Raw genomic sequence first — 18,424 nt, forward strand, 5'->3', positions numbered from 1 at the left:
ACAAATCTGCAGCAACTGTGTGATGCTATCATGTCAATATGGACCAAAATCTCTGAGGAATGTTTCCAGCACCTTGTTGAATCTGTGACACCAAGAATTGAGGCAGTTCTGAAGGCAAAAGGGGTCCAACCTGGTACTAACAAGGTGTACCTAATAAAGTGGCCAGTGAGTGTATCTTCTCATACTGCACTTGTGATTGTCTGCAGTGAGATAAAGGAGGGTTGCTTGTAGTAATTTGTATAGCATAGAGTCTACAAGAGTGGGTAAGAGTAAGACAGGAGTTATACCGTCATGTTTTTATGTGAAGCACAATCAGATGAAAGGGATGGTGAGACAGAGAGAATTAAAAAAAAAAAAAAAAAAAGACGTGGAGGTGGGTGTGTGATGTGAAAGGTCAGAAGCTCTGCATTGATGTTTGATCCCGTCCTCTTTTTCATCTCTCTCTCTTCTCACTGTGACGTGGTGTCACGAACTCAAACAGATTTTCAAATGTGGCCTCTAACAAAGGCACACACACACACACACACACACACACACACACACACACACACACAGAAAATCTCTCTCACCTGTCACCTTTTCCACTGTACTAGGTAGTTGCCTTTGTCGGTACGTGAGAGTCAGACTTGCATGCTTTGCTCTGAGCTGAGATTCTTCGGGCCGCAGCTCAAACTCAGCAGCTCAGCAGTTTAAAGCACTCTGTTAGCATTGATCTTCATGACTGAGCGTTCACGCCTATAAAGTCTCTTAAAGTCTGGATTTTGTCTTGTTAGACTTTGGTCTCATCCAGGGATCTCCAGTGGTATTTAAATTATCTCAGAGCAGCCTGTCAGCCATTGTTAGCCTCTTTGTTTTGGTAATTCAGCTGCATTATGGGAGCTGTGATGGCCGCTCTTTCTGTGGAGGCCAGGAGGCGCCTCTCTCGCCCCAGCTGCCTCTCCCACTGTGGCCACAGTGCAGCCAGGTACCATCGCTCAGGTAGGCACTCGTATGATTTCGCCATCTGCTTTATCTGTTTCTTCATTCACTCATTTGTCTACTCATTCACTCCCTCACTCTGTCTTTAATTTTTCACTCTTACTTCTTCTAATCAAAGCGATAATTCACAGGAGTCTTGTTTTTCTAGGAGTTTGCTCATGTTTTTGGTCATGAGTGAGCAATTTTGTGGCGTGTTTGCAGTACACATCCCAGAAATCACTTAACAGTCACACAGTTCAGGTCAATTAAACCTTTCTGCTGTAGTAGAAATTAGTTTCAGTGGGTTGCTTTTTTTCAGTGTTTGCTCAGGGGTGGTGGGAATGCAAACTTTAAACTCATCACTTGTTATTCTCGGAAAGATTTTTCCTGGAAGAGTAGTACACCATAAATTTGTATTTACTGTAGCTAAGTGCAGTATTGAGGTATTTTATTTGATTTATTTAAATTATACATGGTCTTACTCCACTAAATTTCAAATGTTGGACTTTGTTCACTTGACAGCTGTGTTACGATTTACAATTCAGACTATGATTTTACACACAAGGCATATAATATGTTTAGAAAGTATTGGTGCCATGTTATAGATTAAACTATCTAATCATTATGAAATCATGTTGTTCATCTGAACTTTGGTAAAACCTACAGAACTATATTTAAATTCTAGTGGAGATCCCAAAGTTTTCAAAAATTGAAATGTACAACGCAATATTTCTATTTAAGAAAATGGTGGAGCCATGACACATAAACATGGGGCGCTCTGTAGCTTAGTGGGTAAAGCTGGCGTCTCATGCACAAAGGCAATGTCCTTGTCGCAGCGGCCACAGGTTCAGTTCCAGCCCACAGCCAACTTTTTTACAGCTTAAAGTTACAGTTTATTAGAATAACTTTGTCATATTTACTGAAACTGACACTCTGAAAGAAGTACATGAAACAGTCTGTGAGAAAAATCATATATCTCCTACTGCCTCTAATTGCATTCGCTAGAATCAAACTGTGATGCACCAACCAATCAGAGTCAAGGAGTCTCTAACACAGTTGTCAATCATGTCAACCGCTTCATGAACTGTGGTCAAACTGTCAAACTAGGCAGCGCTGATCAAGTATGAATCAAAGTTCTGTTACTGCATTGGCTTTTCGTGACTTCAAATGTTTTCAGAAACATCTTTTAGTGAACTGTTTAGCTGTAAAATGAGAAAGTCGGTCCAGCTTGCGGGTGGTGCTTTGTTTTCCCATTTAACTGTATCCAACATTGCAGCCAGGTCACATTTACAGCTAATTGTACAAGTTACTAAATGTAGCTTGACATGTTCCTCAGGATCTGAGGCTCGCTAAATCAGTGACATTTTATAAATCAGTTCTTAAAACATATCTGTTAAAAAAGCCTTTTATTAATTTCAGCACACTTTTTATTTTATATAGGTCTCATTTGATTATTTTTATTATTAGTATTTTCTTGTATTGTCATCGGTTATTGTATTCTGTTATTTTTGTATTATTCTAATTGTTATTAGTTGCCAACTTTGCTTTATCTGCTTCAGTGATGGTACTTTATCTTCATTTTATTTAATTGTTCTTTGTATTTCTTGAAATTGCCTCATTTTATTAGCTTGAATCCCGCATTGTTTTAAATCCGAGATAAACCGTGTAAAGCACTTTGTAACTTAGTTCTGAAAAGCGCTTTATAAATAAAATGTATTTATTACTTTTATGTTCTGTACATGTCATTTAAGGCATTAATATAGCAGCAAACTATCTATTTGCTATGCAAAGATATAGTGGAGTAATGACATCCTGAGCAGAGAATGAAGTCACGCTCCCTCTGTGTTGTAGTCTGTGCTTCTATGTCGTTGTTGTGGTAGACCGGTCAGCTGAACATGCATGTTAATGCATGTGAGTCCCAAGAAATGTGTCCCACTGGCTAACTAATTATTATAATTAACTGCTGCTCTGTGTTTATACAGTGTTTATAGGCAACGGCGTCTTTACCAAGGTATAGCACCCCTCCAGTCAACACCATTAGCTCTGTTAGCATTGTTGCTGACATTAGCACTGTTAGCACCATTAGCTGCTAGCCACTGACTCAGCCATGTCCATGTTGAGAACTGTATGCAGACTTTCCCACCCCAGACTCTGAATCATCGATATTGTGCTTTTACTGAAGCTTTGAATACAGGACATTAACTTGAAATCGCTAATATGTTCGTGGTGAAATTGTGCTTTCATTTAACTTCTTTAACCCCTTCAGTATATAAACAAACATCAAGTTTTTAGATCAGCAAATATAAGTTTTCTTGAATTGGCTGCATCACTTATGTGTCACCTGAGTGAAGAACAATGAGCTGCATTTAGATACGTGAGAATATTATATCATTGTAGATTATAAATGAAATGCCTGTGCACTGGTTTGAGTGTCATTCTGCCTCTTCTCCTCTCTGACTGTGGTGAATACTGAGGTGATCTTGCTGATGTGTCTGACTGAGAGGAAACCGTCTGGGTCTCCTCTCCCTCTTTACCGACTGTTGTGTCAGCAGGCAGCGCCAAGCCTACCTTTTAAAAACCTGTTAGTGTCCTAATGGCCTGCCCAGAGGAATGATCACGCACACACACATGCACACACACACAACAGACCCCATAAACTCTCGACAGCAGCATCGATATATACAAGAGGACAAACCTAAATGCACATAAATAAATGCAAAAACACAGAGATTACCTCCTTAAGCATCACATAATTCCCAGATACCTGGTGTGTGTGCGTGTGTGTTTAGTGTGTGGATGCTTGTCACCTGATCCACTCTCCTCCAACTGAAATGTAAATTTGACCTTCATCTGTTGTAACGATAGACACGACAGACTCTCACTTAAAGAAGAGTTACCGTAGAGAGTGAAAATAGATTTCAGTTTTTATAATTGACAATTGATTCACATTTTTCTGGTGCGCTGTAAGAAGTAGAGAGAGAAGCAGGGGGAAGCTCCACCACCACCGCCTCACCACAAAGATATTGATCTCTCTCACTCTGGCCTCCCATCTGTGTCTCCTATCTCCAACCAAGTCAATGCATTAACACACACACACAAACACACACACACACACACACCTCCATTCCCCATCTTGTCTTGATGCATTAGTAAGTGCTGAGTCATCAGTTATCCTCCTCTGACCTGCTAAACACAACCACGTTTATACACACTATGTTCGCACGATCTGATCACATATTTCCTTATTTATGACAAACTGTTGCATCCCATCAATCATTAATGTTTGGAGACATACCATAATAATAATAATATTTAGGCTTATTCCTCACTTCAACACTGTCTTCAGTTCACAGAGAAAAAGGAAAAATACATGAAAGTAAAAGAAGGAGGAGGAGCTGAAGTGTGGGGAGGTGGAGGTGTTCCTGATATTTGATCTCTGTGTGCCAGCTTGTGTGTGTGTGTGTGTGTGTGTGTGTGTGTGTGTGTGTGTGTGTGTGTGTGTGTGTGTGTGGGTGCATGGCTGCCAACACTACACACATCTGACTTAAGCCCTCACCCATAAACCGTAGGGGCTAAGGCACATGTAGGTGCCCCCTCTACCAGAGTCAGAAGATGATAGGTCGTTGGCTTGTAAGTATCATAGGCTATGTTCACGACATGCAAATGTGGCCCAAATCCCAATTCTTGCTGTCATGTGACACAGAATTCTGATTTTTTCCAGTCATATCTGAGCCACTTTCATATGTGGTCCTAAATCCGATACATATCCGATCACTGGCCATGCAACCACTGTGAGAACTGTGGTTTTTCCATGTTATACTGACGTATCTACCGAGAAATCACCCATTGGTTTTTGGACTCCTGTTTTGAAGCCTTGACTTCAACATTTCAGCCGTAGCCAACTTGTTTTCTTGAAGAACAGAAGTGACCATATTTGGACAAGAGGCTTGAGCTGTGGAGGAGCGAGTGATGGATCAGACTGAGAAGCTGAGGATGCTATCAGCAAACAACCTGTCACTCAACAGAGATATTGGAATGTAGCCCTGGACATCCTAAAGCTTTGGAGGGGCTGTTCCTCTGTGAAACCCTCCACTAATCCTAACGCCACCCACTCTCCACAGAACTACCAGCAATAGCTGCTGATCGAGCTCGTGGACTGAAAGCCTATTATCCCAAAATCTTTGTGTGTTTTCCCACCTGTTTTCTGTCACACCTGTCTCGTTAGTCCTTCCCTGTTCCCAGAGTCTTCCCTTCACCTGTTCTGTATTAGTCTTGTTTGCTCCACCCTAGTGTTCCCCTCCACACCCTTGTTGTCAGCCAATCTCCATTTCCCTCCTTTTGCCCGTGTCTTCCCTACTCCAGCTGTGTCTCGTTCTTGTGATTAGTTTGTCAGTTGGTCATTGTCTGTGGTCATTCCTGCATCCTTGCCTGTATCCATCCCGTGTTCTTCCTGCATTCATCCATGTGCTCATCCCTGTGTTCCTGGTGTCATTCCCTGCTCGTTGTCTGCCTAATGTTCTGTTTGGATTTTGGATTTGAGATCAAGGTTGGTTGTCAGTTTAGTTTTTGTTCTGCTTTCATTTAGACTTTGAGTTGCCTGCCTGTACTGGATGTTTCTATTGACTACATTAAAGCTCACTTTTTGTTGAAATTTCAACCTGCCTGTTGGTTTGCATTTCGGTCCTCCATGAACTGACACGTGACACAAAGGGATGTTTTTTGGAAAATATGCTACACACTCTCCCAAACATAAGCACATGGCTGATTATTATGCAGAAAGACGTCGTCGGACCTTCTTGGTTGCATGTCAGGTGGTTCAGGGAAGAGATTCATTCAGTCTGATGTAAAATATGGGTCACATCAACCATGAATGTGAACAGTCTCTGCAGAAAGATTGGACCTGAGGAAATAAAGGAAGCTGAGCATTAAGCACTGTAATGTGAATGTACCCATAGATGGATTACTGGGTACAGATCAGGCTGAGGACCAGAACATCTGTATGAAGCAACAGCTAACATATTTTGGTTGGAAAGTCAATCAAATGACTTAAAGGAAATGCAAAACAACAACAGAGACACAAAACAACCACAGAGAGAAGATGCAAAACAACCTTGAAGAGACACCAAACTGTCTCTATCACCCTTGGTGTCTTGCCCTCATGTAGAAAGGGTTGGAGACATTTCTTTGAGGCTGTAGTCTGTTTGGAGTTACAAATAACTATTTATTGATTTATTGATATGATTTCATATAATAATGTTTAAAGTTCTTTATATGGCATTCATATAATCATAATTTATTATTGCCAGGGCTTTAGATATTTAACCCCTCATTCAAACATCTCTTAACCCGGCCATGACAAGGTGGATGTGGTGGAGAAATGAGGGACACTTTAGAGCAGGAAAGAAGGAGTCGAGCAGAGGGGGAGAGAAAGTCTGTGGTTGGCCAAAGTTATGGAATGACAGAGGGGATGTCGGGAGGAGGAGGAGGAGGAGGCAGAAAGCTCCAGGGCACGAAGGCGAATCAGATGGACAGACGGAGAAAAAGGAGGAGTGCGCTGGAGTAAGGAGAGACCACAAGGAGGACAGGATGGGTGGAGGGTTTAGGGTGGACTGGGCACTTCAGTTTTAAAACCTCAGCCGGAGTGAGCGCTGACTAAGTGAGTCGAGGGAGGAAAAGTTGCCACCCGAAGCAGCAACAGATAAATTGAGGAAGCTGCAGAGAGAGGGGAGTGATGGAAAAGTATGTGCGGAGGAGGTAGACACCGGGGGAGGAGGTTTCATTCCCCACAGCTCCTCTCAGGATTTCCCTCTCTGGACGTTGCTGCTGCTGCTGCTGCTCTAAGTGCCTTCTCTCCAGGGCCATACTCTTCCATATCTGGACCTGGATTTGGACAAACAGTGAAGTGGACTGAGTCAGACGGGACAGCATCGCCGAATCTAAATTTAACGGTTAAATTAAGTCTTTGCTGAAAGGTGATTGGTGGACCTCGGGATTACTGAAAGAAAAACTGGTTACTGTTACTTAAAACATTGCAAGTCCCATAAGTATTTATTTATTTTTTAAGTAGAGCCTTGTTTTCACTTTGCATGGTCTGCTTTAAAAGATTATCTCACCCTGAATATTGTGAACGGATGCCGCTAAGACTAGAAACTCAGACTGTCTTTGGCTGGCAGATAAAGAGCATTCACAGTATGTTTTTGTGTGATTGTTGCTCGTGTGGTCGGCACATATAATGGGGTAATTAATTTATAATTGCTAATGTTGTTTTGCCATTTTATGGCATGGAAGGAGAGAAGACTTGGGTATTTCATGTTCTGTATTTCAACAAGTCAGCTGAATTCACACAGACTTTCTCCGGTGCCAAATCATGTAAATGGACACCAAATTCTTTGCTTTTCCCAAAAGACATTTTCATCTAAAACCAAGATGTGATTCGTGAGTGTAAACTATGACGTGAGGACTGATTATAGCTCTGAGACTAAAGAGGGTGAGCAGTAACTTGTGTCTTTGCCAGTCTGAGCTCCTGAGAGAACGTGCAGGACGAAAGTCTGGAAAGTGACTCTAAACGTCTCCTTTAATGCACCGTAATAAATGGCTCGTGACACAACCCCCATTTTCCCTCATGGGTCTAGAGAGGGAGGTTTTCCATATATGTCGGCTTCCACATATTTTCCACTTCAGCATCAGTGTTGACATTAGAGCAGCCTTCGTCCAGCCCGCTTGGCCTGGTTCTCATGCTGTCTCCTGGGCCTGGGAACAAACCCATGCAGTCACCCACCAATCAGACTTGTTTCCTTTCCCTGGCTCACCTCTGTTGAAAACACTTGTTGTTGACTAACCCGGCCCAGCGTTACTCAGGCAAGCCCCAGGCCTTCTCGTGCAGGCTTGGCCCTGAGTGGGCCCCCCCCCCTGTCCTGACGCCATGGGGATCCAGGGTATGGAGTTGTTTGCCATCGGCGTGGTTATCATCCTTTTCATGGCAGTTCTCAAGCAGTTTGGCATCTTGGAGCCCATGTCCTCATTTGAAGGTAAGGGCCCACCTGAGGCCCCCGTACTCATGATGACTCACCACTTCACTGTACCGTATAAGCACTAGGGCTGCAACTAACTATTATTTTCAGTATAAATTAATCAGTCAGTTATTTTCCACATTAACTGATATTTGTTTTGTCTATAAAATGTCGGAAAATAGTAAGTGTCGATCAGTGCTTTCTAAAGCCCAAAATGACATCCTCAAATGTTTTGTTTGTCCACAATCCACAGATATTCAGTTTCTGAGGAGTAAAAAAAACAGAAAATACTTACATTTAAGAAGCTGGAATCAGAGAATTTTGACCTTTTTTCTTAAATTATGACTCAAACTGATTAATCAATTATCAAATTAGGTGGCAATTGATTTAATAGTCGACGAATAATTGATTAATCGTTGCAGCTCTAATAAGCACCATGTAAACATTTAATTAATGGTTTATAACACACTATAACGTAGTTATAGGCAGGTTGTTGTTAAGAGTTTATTAATATTATTAATAATTAAGTCTGCAGTGAAGACTCATTTTATATTATGACAACTGAGTTTAACTATCTTGTCATTCATGATCTTTTAATAAACAAGTCTCCACAGGATGAGTTATAGTTATTGACAAATACATTAATAAACACTCATAACTAGATTATAGAGTGTTACAAACCATCTTTTAAATGTTTTTGTACTGATATACTGTTTATAAATGGTAACTAGGGAAGTAAAATGAATGTAAAGTGATAACCTTTAAGTTTTATCTATTAAACCCTGGTGTTATATGTCTTTAAACATTTTGGTAAGAAACCTAATGTTGCTGTTTTTCCAAAATTTAATGATAAACTGAAGGACAAAGTGTTCTGTCTTCTACTTTATAAGCTACATAAACTGCTTAAAAACACAGGTTTATCTGAAAGAAGCACTATCACAAAGCTAAAACAAACAAACAATGCTGTAACACTGCTTATTTTAGTGGGGTTTTTTTATTATTATTATTATTTATAGATTTATTTTATTTTGTATTTTTTAAGTCAATTTAAGCTCAGGTTCTTGTTTGGATAAACCCTGTCATAGGAGAGACCTCCTCCAGTAATATTTATGAGTTGTTTCCTTAAGTTTTACACTTCTAACTGTTGTTATTATCCATGAGGCAATAACACCTGAGTATAACTGTGCTCAGATTAAATTAAATAAGTTCCCATACTGCCACCAAGTTTTGTGAACTTTTTAAGAAGCATAAACATGTTGCTTACATGTTATTGCATCAGTGATAAAAAAAAAAAAGTATAAATATAATCTTATCTAATTGATCTAACATGTGGACAGGAGCCATTATGTTGTACTGGTACTTCCATATGCACTTTCTTATAAGTAATATTCAGAGTATTTTTATATTGTATTACTGATAGTTTTACTCAGGCAAAGGATCAGAATACTTCTACGACTGTGACCAAGTCATTATTCTTCCACATTGCTTTCTATACTAGTGGTAAAGTAACATGAATCTTATTTATATTACACTGCCTGGGTCGTACGTCACAAAGTGCTTCACACTAGAAGACGAGGGAGTCATAAAATACAGACACAATATAGGAGTTATAAATAAAACAGAGATGGGGCTTCCTAGTTTAAATGTTTTTTTTTCAATGTTTTTTTGGCTAATTTAATACCTGGCCAGAGGTAAACATCTGAAAACCAGCCTTTCACACTGTCTCTGTAAAAAAGAATTAAATAAATAAATAAAGAGTGACTGAGGGGTTTATGAAGCTGACCATCAGTGTTGTTATCTCTCCCGGCCCTGTCCCCTCATTCCCTGTCAGCTTTCTGCTATGTCATAAAGTGAAATTAAACAACACTGCGTTATACTAAAGCTACAGTAGCATGCATTATTTTTTATTTTATATTTAAAAGTTCTGGACCATCAGCAAATCTATAAGCAGCATCAGACTGGGAAAAGGTTAATGGGTTAATGTTTTATTTTGCCTACTAAGAGATATACCATAAAACCTTGATGGGCTAATAGATTGTGTACATTTGGGACAGTAAAAGAGACATCAGACGCTGCTCTTTGAACAATGCCGTTCCCTTTGATTAGAGTTTTGGGCCGAGGGCCAGCCAGTCAGAGTGCCCCGCAGTCAGTGTGCCAAGACAATTACAGCAGGAAGGCTCCAGTCGGCACATTAGTGCTTCTCATATGGCTCTGCATCATAAGTAATAAATTCAACAAAAACACCAGTAATGTCCTTTCATAATTTATACCTTCTCTCAATCCCCTCCAATCTTAAATTCCCCAACCCCCCCTTCCTCCTCCTCCGCCCGCTCCCACTGTGGCAGGGCCTACACCCTGGTTTAGCATTACTTCACATCAATTATACATGCAGTATCGAACAGGCTTTCTCTGAGACCGCCTAAATATGGAGCCCGGAGCACTCCTCCAGGACCCTGAAGGACACTGGCCATCCCTCAGCAGCCTCCGAAATTCTCATCATGCATCTTCAATCCTGACTCCTGCCACTTCATTACTCCATCACCTCCCAGTGAGACTAATTTACCAACTGCAGTATCATTATCTCATCTGCTTCAGAAGCTTCTCGTCAACGTGTTGAACTATTTGGCAGCAGATATTTTACAACTTTGTCTCTCCAAATGTTCACTTGCTCTCATGTGAAAACAAGTGATAGGTTAGTCATGAGGCTGTCATACTTTTCAGGATTCACAAGTCCAGATGTTGAGCGCTTATTTGATTGGGCTTGGTTAAAAATAGAATCTAAATGCAGCCCTGCTGCGAGTATCAGCTTTTTGATGATCACTGTTGTTATTGAGACTCTCTCTGAGGTGCTGATTCAGCTCTGCAGTCATTCATGAGCCGTTTTGTGAGGTTTCTTGCCTGATAAATCTTAACCAAATGATTCATAAGTAACTCAAGGCTGTTGCTTCCCCTCAGGACACTGAGGTCATGTCCTCAGAAATAGTCTCTAGGAATTTAAGAAGTTTGATGACATGAATGAATCATTGGGCACCTGATGGGGATGTAATCCGCCCATTGAATGGCCATTATCTGTTGTTATAAGCCTCATAGACACCGCTCAGTAGGGGGCAGCTACTCATACAGCCTTTCCAATGTCCATTACCTGTTTGTTAGGTTTCACTTTCACTTTCCTTATGGTCATGGTTGGGCATATATGGTCGTTTCACATGGGATTTTAAACTCTTGGGTGAAACTCCTGTGGTTGATCCACCCACCAACCTTATGCCCCACCCTATGGACTTTCTCACATTTGAGAGAAAGTCCCATGAAAGCCCTTTCTGGCAGAAAGTTTCATTTCATGGCCAGATATCAACCATCTCAACCTAATAGTAGGTGTGTAAGCCCCCACTAACCCATGTCTAGTGTTGTCACGATACCAAAATCTTTGTTTCGGTACCAATACCAATATGAATTTTGATACTTCTCGATACTCTTCTGTACTTTTCCTAAGGAAAAGTCCTTTTGGATACAAACCTTTAGAACAATAAATAGTAGGGGTGTAACAGTACCAAAAAAATCGTGGTTCGGTAAGTACCTCTATACGGACGTCACAGTTTGGTAACTCAAATGTTCCACCAAGTTTGTGTTGTCTCGTGTTGTCTCCCTTTGCGAGGCAGACTTTCTCTTGTCTTTTTTCACGTGCGCCAGCTGCGAATGTTGATACAGGTGTTGTCATACACACCACTTGCGCAATCTGTGCTCCAATAGGAACAAGAAAGGCATTTGTGTGCATAAATGAGTAAAATAAATTAACTAAATTAATGAATTTAATCAGTTTCAAAGTCTGGTATTTTCCAAATGCAGTATAGTACCGTTTGGAATACTCTAGTACCGCGGTACTATTTTAGTACCAGTATACCGTGCAACACTACTAGTCTACTAATAACGATAAATAAAACTTCTCCTTTCTCTTTAAATTGCTTTTTCTGTCTGATAAGATGCCCAAAACACAAATATATTAATTCCAAGTCTCACAATTAAGAATAACATTGTTAAAATTAGTTAATCAGTTGACTAATTATCAACATAGTTTTCGATTAGTTCACAGTCAATTGACTGATGGACTATTGACTTAATAGTTATTTGATTAACTGACTCACTGTTTAACTTCTATCTACAGTTACATATGTGTTGTAAAACTTCAATTAAACGCCCAGTCACTTTTACTGGCCCTTTTCTTTAAAGAAGTTCTTTAGAAGTATGAAAGCGGGTTGTTGGCTACCTCAAATTATATGTCCATTCCTCAACTACCCTGTAAGTAATTCATATTCCTTAAGTCCATAAGGGTCCTCAGATCAAAGGAATCAAAAGGGTTTTTCATAAAAATGTATTCAAGTTGTGAGTATTGTTTTAACAGGATAAAGTGGTGTTGTGTCGGTATGACAGGCACTGTAATCGGCGAGTGCTGTAATACACTCTTTCTTTGATGCACTGTCTGTTGGAGCTAGATCAAATGAATGATTCATAACTGACTTATTATCTGAAGTAATATTCATACTGGTTTAAATAAACAATTTGATTGTATTTCCCATCTTTGCTGTGCAACAGTTTTGTGTGAAAGGAATTAAAGGCCTGTCCCAAATATAGGCCTGTTGACTTCAGTGATTTAAGTAAGGGATAATGTATAGTGAGACGGTGACTGTTGAAAAATAACTCCCGACAGGGGAATGGAACCCTGACGTGCAGCGGAGGGGTTCCATTCCCCAGTCGGGAGTTATGACTTACTACTAAAACATTCAGTGATGTGACACAAAATAATGATTAAAGCATGTTTTATTAATACAAAATTTGCAAAAAAAATGTGTCTGTACTCTCTGTCCATGGCAACGGCAGCCTAAATGCTATATGCTGCATTTTGCCACTTAGATCCTATTTGGCCTGTGTGGACTAACGTTAACTGATTTTGATGCTCCTCAGTCTAAGGCCGTTGCTATGGCATCCCTAGCAACGGAGCAGCAGAGCAGCAGTGATAACTCAAGAAATAAACACTGCAGAATTTTGTTGATTGACCAATCAGAATCAAGTATTTAAGAGTGCCATGTTTTCAAGAAATAATAGTGTGGGCTATTAATTGAAGTTTTACGGTATATGCACATTTCTTTCGGTTGATGGTGATATTCTTTAGACTAAGTATCTTAAATGTGAGTTTTTACGAAAGAAATAATTAAATAAAAGGGATTTAGAATTGCATTTATACCTTTAACACCTTTGTAGAGAGAATAACTACGCTATACTTCAATGTATTAAGGTAAAACTAATCCAAAAAATATGGAATTTTTTTAATTGATTAATACATTTTGTATTTCTTTTTTTAATACGAAGGACATTTGACAGTTTTTAAAGTTTCATTGATAAAATTGAACTCTTCTTAGACCTTGACTCGGTGGCATGGGGTAGTTACGATGGGCCCCAGTGCACACTATCGTGCACATATTGTCTCGTCACATGATCAGAGACTTGACATTGGATAACATCAACATACATATTACCCAATAATCATAACAAAGAAAATAAGAAATTATTATTTTAATTTAACAATTTTAATAGTTGATTTATAGAATAGCTGATTTATAGTCGTAGAATAAGCATATCATTTTGTTATAGATGTTACTATTTTACAAAAAGCAAAAAAAAATTTTTTTAGAAAATAAACAAGATGGGGATAGGTTTGACTTTTTCAAGGACGTATATAGCAAATGCCACTGTTTTTAATTTAATGAGAGTTCTTCTTTGAAGACAGCCATATTTCCAAGGTGGCAATCACTCATAAGGGCCCATTCTCCACCCAACACATTGGTGGAGGGCCCACATTCTCTATGAGTCCTCCACCTCACAGGGCCCAGTGCAACCACACTGCCTACACTGTCTAGATTTACACCCCTGCCCTGACTACTACCCAAGCGCCATTTATTCCCCTCTGAAACTAAAACAGTGGTTTAATGTTGTTCTAAAATGCCACATGAAAGTGATTATCAGACATCTCTGAATCTGATTTTAAAGAATGAAAGCTGAAGCAGAGTATTTTGTCTGGAGAGAAACTTTGATGCTCTGGTTGCAGATTTAGCAGCACATTGGACGTCCTTTATTCATCAACAGTCCGATCAGGTCTGGTAGCTTATTTGTTGCGTTATTATTTGTGGCCAGCAGCGCTATAGCTCACTCTGTCGGTCAGTCAGTTGGCCACAGTGAGGACCAAAAAACATATTTTAGCAACAGAGTGAGGACATTTTTGCAAAGTGAGGACATTTTGGCTGGTCCTTACTTTTTCAAAGGCTTGTTTGAGGGTTAAGACTTGGTTTTAGGGTTAGAATTAGGTTTAGGTTAGGGTTAGGATTAGGCATGTAGTTGTGATGGTCAAGGTTAGCGTAAGGGGCTAGGGACTGCCTCACAAAAATAGAAGTACAAGAATGTGTGTGTGTGTGTGTGTGTGTGTGTGTGTGTGTGTGTGTGTGTGTGTGTGCGTGTGTGAGGCCTTATGTTTGGCCACATGTGTGTGCCTGTTTTAAAATCCAGCTCAATGATCTGATCTAAATTGAACCCTCCGGCCTTTGATTGTTGTTTCAGTCGGGTCATTTCTGCTCTGATGTCGATTTTGGGTTCAGTCCAACTTGGTCCTATTTTGGGAAGACATCTGATGCCAGAGGTAGCCTTGTCTTTAGAGATGTATTCTGAGGCTCTCTGATACCAATATATGATATTTTTACTCCTCCGCAATGTGTGCAGGATATTTTAGTGGCAAGTGACATCAATACACTGTAAAGAGATGAGGAGGAAATGAGTTGCTTTGTTTGTGACTTGTTTCCATGTTTGTCGCCAGATAGATCATTCAAACAGTCGTGAAATGCAACTAACATTTCAAGTACAGTTTTGATGTAGTTGTACAGTATTTCTTTATTCTAATTCATACTTCTACTCCACTACATTTCAGCAAGTACTGTACTTTTTACTGCACTTTTAATTTTTTTCTTCCTATCTACCTTTTCTCCTTCCTTTTCACTATACCTACCTACCCACCTACATACCTGCCTACCTTCCTTCCTTCAGTCTTCCATACCTACCTCCCCACCCACCTACATATCTTCATTCCCTATTTCCTCTCTACCATATCTGCCTACCTACCCACTTACATACCACCCCACCTACCTACCATCCTGTTTTCCTGCCTACCTTCCCTCCTACCTATCTTCCTTCACTCTTTCATACCTACCCATCTACTTACTCATTCACCACCTACCATCCTGTCTTCCTCTGTATCTACCTTTCTTCCTATCTACCTTCTTTCCTTTCTTTTTTACTATACCTACCTACCCACCTACATACCTTTCTACCTTCCTTTAGTCTTCCATACCTACCTCCCCACCCACCTACCTTCCTTCCTACCTACCCACCTACCTTCCTTCCTACCTACCTACCTACCTACCTACCTACCTACCTACCTACCTACCGACCTTCCCTCCTTCCTCTCTACCATATCTGCCTACCTACATACCCCCCCACCTACCTACCATCCTATTTTCCTACCTACTTTCCTTACCTCCTTCCTCTCTACCATATCTGCCTACCTACTTACCTACCTACCTACCTACCTACCATATCTGCCTACCTACCCACTTGTCTACCTACCATTCTGTCTTCCTACCTACCTTCCTACCTACCTTCTTTCCTTCCTACCTACCCATCTACCTACCTACCTCCCTACCTTCCCTACTACATACCTTCCCCTATTCTTTTATACCCAACTACCTATCTTCCTTCCTTCTCCTTACCTACCCCTTTCCCCTACCTACTTACCCCCTGCCTAAATTCCTTCCTTTGTATCCACCTACTGGCCTACCTTCATCTTTTCTACCTACCCTTCCCTCCTACCTACCTATCTGCCTACCTTCCTTCCGTCCTTTTTTAACTACCAACTGAAACTTAATTTCCTTCCTTCCTTCCTTCCTTCCTACTTCATGTTACTATTTATCAGTATTTAATTTGTTATTGTTACAGTTTGAGATAACAGGACAGGTAAATATTTCACACACAGGACACCATATGTTCGGAGCAAAAGACCTCAGTTGTGAACAGAGAGAGAAATAATCATTTTTTCTGGGTCTGCATGAGGGTACCTATTCAGCCTCCTGTGGCTGCTGTTGTTTCATTGGTCTCCACTAGAGGGAGCATTTATTACGTGTGTGTGTGTGTGTGTGTGTGTGTGTGTGTGTGTGTGTGTGTGTGACACAGTATTAAATCTGTGTTACAGACCCCAGGAGAGACAGGAGAACAATTAGAAAGTGGATCACATAGTTGACTGGGAAAATGAGATTGAGGACACCTGTTGACCTTTTCTCATCATGTCTCTGTTTCCTTAAAGGCAAATAGTTTTATGTGTCACATTTAGAAAAAAATAACAAAAATCCTTGTTAGTTTTGTTCATTTAAAGCTTTGGTATTATGCAACTTGCTGTCTTTTTTTGCTATTTTGATTGTTAAAGGCAGACGTGCAACTTTTTCTCGAGGTCCTCTGGGGTTCACAGGTTAATTAGCAGAAATAAGACATGAGATGGAGGGAGGGAAGAGAGGAGGAAACTGCAGTGCATCAGTTATCCAGTCAGTGGAGGATGTGGATGGCGGCTTTTTATTTGACAAGAGTTTTGTCACGAACTAGAGGAATAACATTCATTGGAGGAATCCCAAACCAACTGTATGCTTGTGCCAAAAAAAACCTACATGTGATGTGAGAGCATCTGAGTTTCCTCTCTATCTGAGTGGATTTCCCATGGATTAACGTGGTAGTCCAGATTTTTTGGAGGGATTTTTTTTTTTTTATCTCTCTCTCTTTAGAGGTATTTTTACAGCAATAATCTGATTCACTTGGCCTTAATAAAAGAGTTGGACCATCAGATCCTGCGCTTAGTTGTGGAGAATATCCTGAAAGATCCATTAGAGCAGGAGAAAGCACGGGGGGCAAAACGGCAGTCAATTAAAAAGGCAGACGGGAAAGAGCTAAATGGAGTAACAGAAACTGCAGGAAAAAAATGTGAAAAAGAGTGATGAGTGAGTGACACTGTTTCAGAGACGAGGGAAAGAGAAGAAGAGCAGAGAGAGCAAGACGGAAAGAGACAGATGGATAGAAAGAAAGGGTGCGTAGAAAGTTCAGTTATGTTGTAAAGGAGAAAAAGACAGAGAAGGACCGTGGAGGGGAAGGTAGAAGAAGAGGGGAAGATGAGTGTGAGGTGGGAGACAGAGGGACTCCAGACTGTCGGCATCGTCTGCCTGGTGATTATGTTCCTCAAACTGATGCACCTGCTGGGCCTCATCGACATCACTGAGACCGGTGAGACAACTTGGGAGAGGGACTATAAGGAGGAGGAGGAGAGCATGGAGCAGGGAGGCTGAAGTTTAGACAAAAAAAAGTTTTATCGACTTAGAAACCATATTTGTGAATATTGTTTGCTGCACATCTCTTGATAGTTCATGTCAGGAGAGTCAGGCCTAGTTGTGACGGACTAAGGATGTAAATAAAGACATTTCTGGATTGTCTCAAAAGTTATGTAAAAGCTGATTTTACTTTAAAGAATATCGCTGGTAATATTTGTTATTGTCAGCAAATCCCATGAAAACCCTTTTCTTACTTCTTGACTTTTTCCCTGTTGGCCTGTAGATCACAGTCCTGAGAATGTAAATCTTGATGTAAATGTTCAAAAATGGGTCGTAAATACAGTATTTATTTGCATTTTATAAAGGAAAAAAAGCTCTGTAATTTAAAAACAGCTGGGCTCTGTAGTCTTTAGCAAATGTTAGTCAATCAGGAGTAAATAGTGTGTTTGTTGGGGACTATTTTCAGCCGGGCATGAATACGTGTTTGATGCTGTCTTGAATATTTACAGCACCAGGAGCTGTGATTCATAACTTAAAGGGTCTAAATGACGTTTAGAGCATTAATATAGCAGCAAACTACTATTTGCTATGTAAAGATATCGTAGTGTATTGGCGTACTGAGGAGAGCATGAAGTCATGCTCCCTCTGAGTGTGCTGTAATCCAAGCTTCTCTGTTGTTTGTTGTAGTAAACTGGTTCGGCTATGCTTGCATGTTGATGCATGCGTGTATCCAACCTGGTCTCACTCCGAAGTCATTGAAATTCGGTGCTTGGATAGTGACTTGTGGTGTCAGACACTAATGAAATAAGCCGTCCTTTTATGTCAGTATGATACGCAGCCAGTTGCCATTATAGTTTAAAGGTGCTCGGTGGTGTCAGGGGGAAACGCAGCGGGACAAGAACGAAAGTTCAGGTGGCAAAAGTCTGAGTAGCGTGGGTGGAAGGGGTGATGGATGGGTCCAACAAACACTGACTTTCACCTGGGAGAGCGGTGTTCGCATCCTGTAAGATTCTAAAGCCAAACCCTGTCGTTTTTTCCTAAACCTAACCACGTCAC

At 40.5% G+C, this 18,424-nt stretch overlaps 1 protein-coding gene across 4 annotated transcripts in view; it reads left to right on the forward strand.

The window, feature by feature from the left end:
• Positions 1-18,424, forward strand: part of kcnip3b (Kv channel interacting protein 3b, calsenilin) — a 75,649-nt gene that overhangs the window by 46,741 nt on the left and 10,484 nt on the right. Inside the window, exon 1 of one of the 4 annotated variants that reach the window (XM_050050869.1) lies at positions 549-978. The exons of 1 other annotated variant lie outside the window; for it this stretch is intronic. In XM_050050869.1, the coding sequence (XP_049906826.1) occupies positions 873-978 (106 nt within the window). In that variant the 5' untranslated portion in view covers positions 549-872. Of the gene's footprint in view, positions 1-548; positions 979-6,936; positions 7,986-15,711; positions 17,325-18,424 lie in introns of those variants that run through there. 2 more of the 4 variants (XM_050050868.1, XM_050050870.1) reach the window with 2 other exon arrangements.

This window comes from Epinephelus moara, chromosome 8, assembly GCF_006386435.1.
Source record: "Epinephelus moara isolate mb chromosome 8, YSFRI_EMoa_1.0, whole genome shotgun sequence".
In the NCBI taxonomy this organism is placed as follows: Eukaryota; Metazoa; Chordata; class Actinopteri; order Perciformes; family Serranidae; genus Epinephelus; species Epinephelus moara.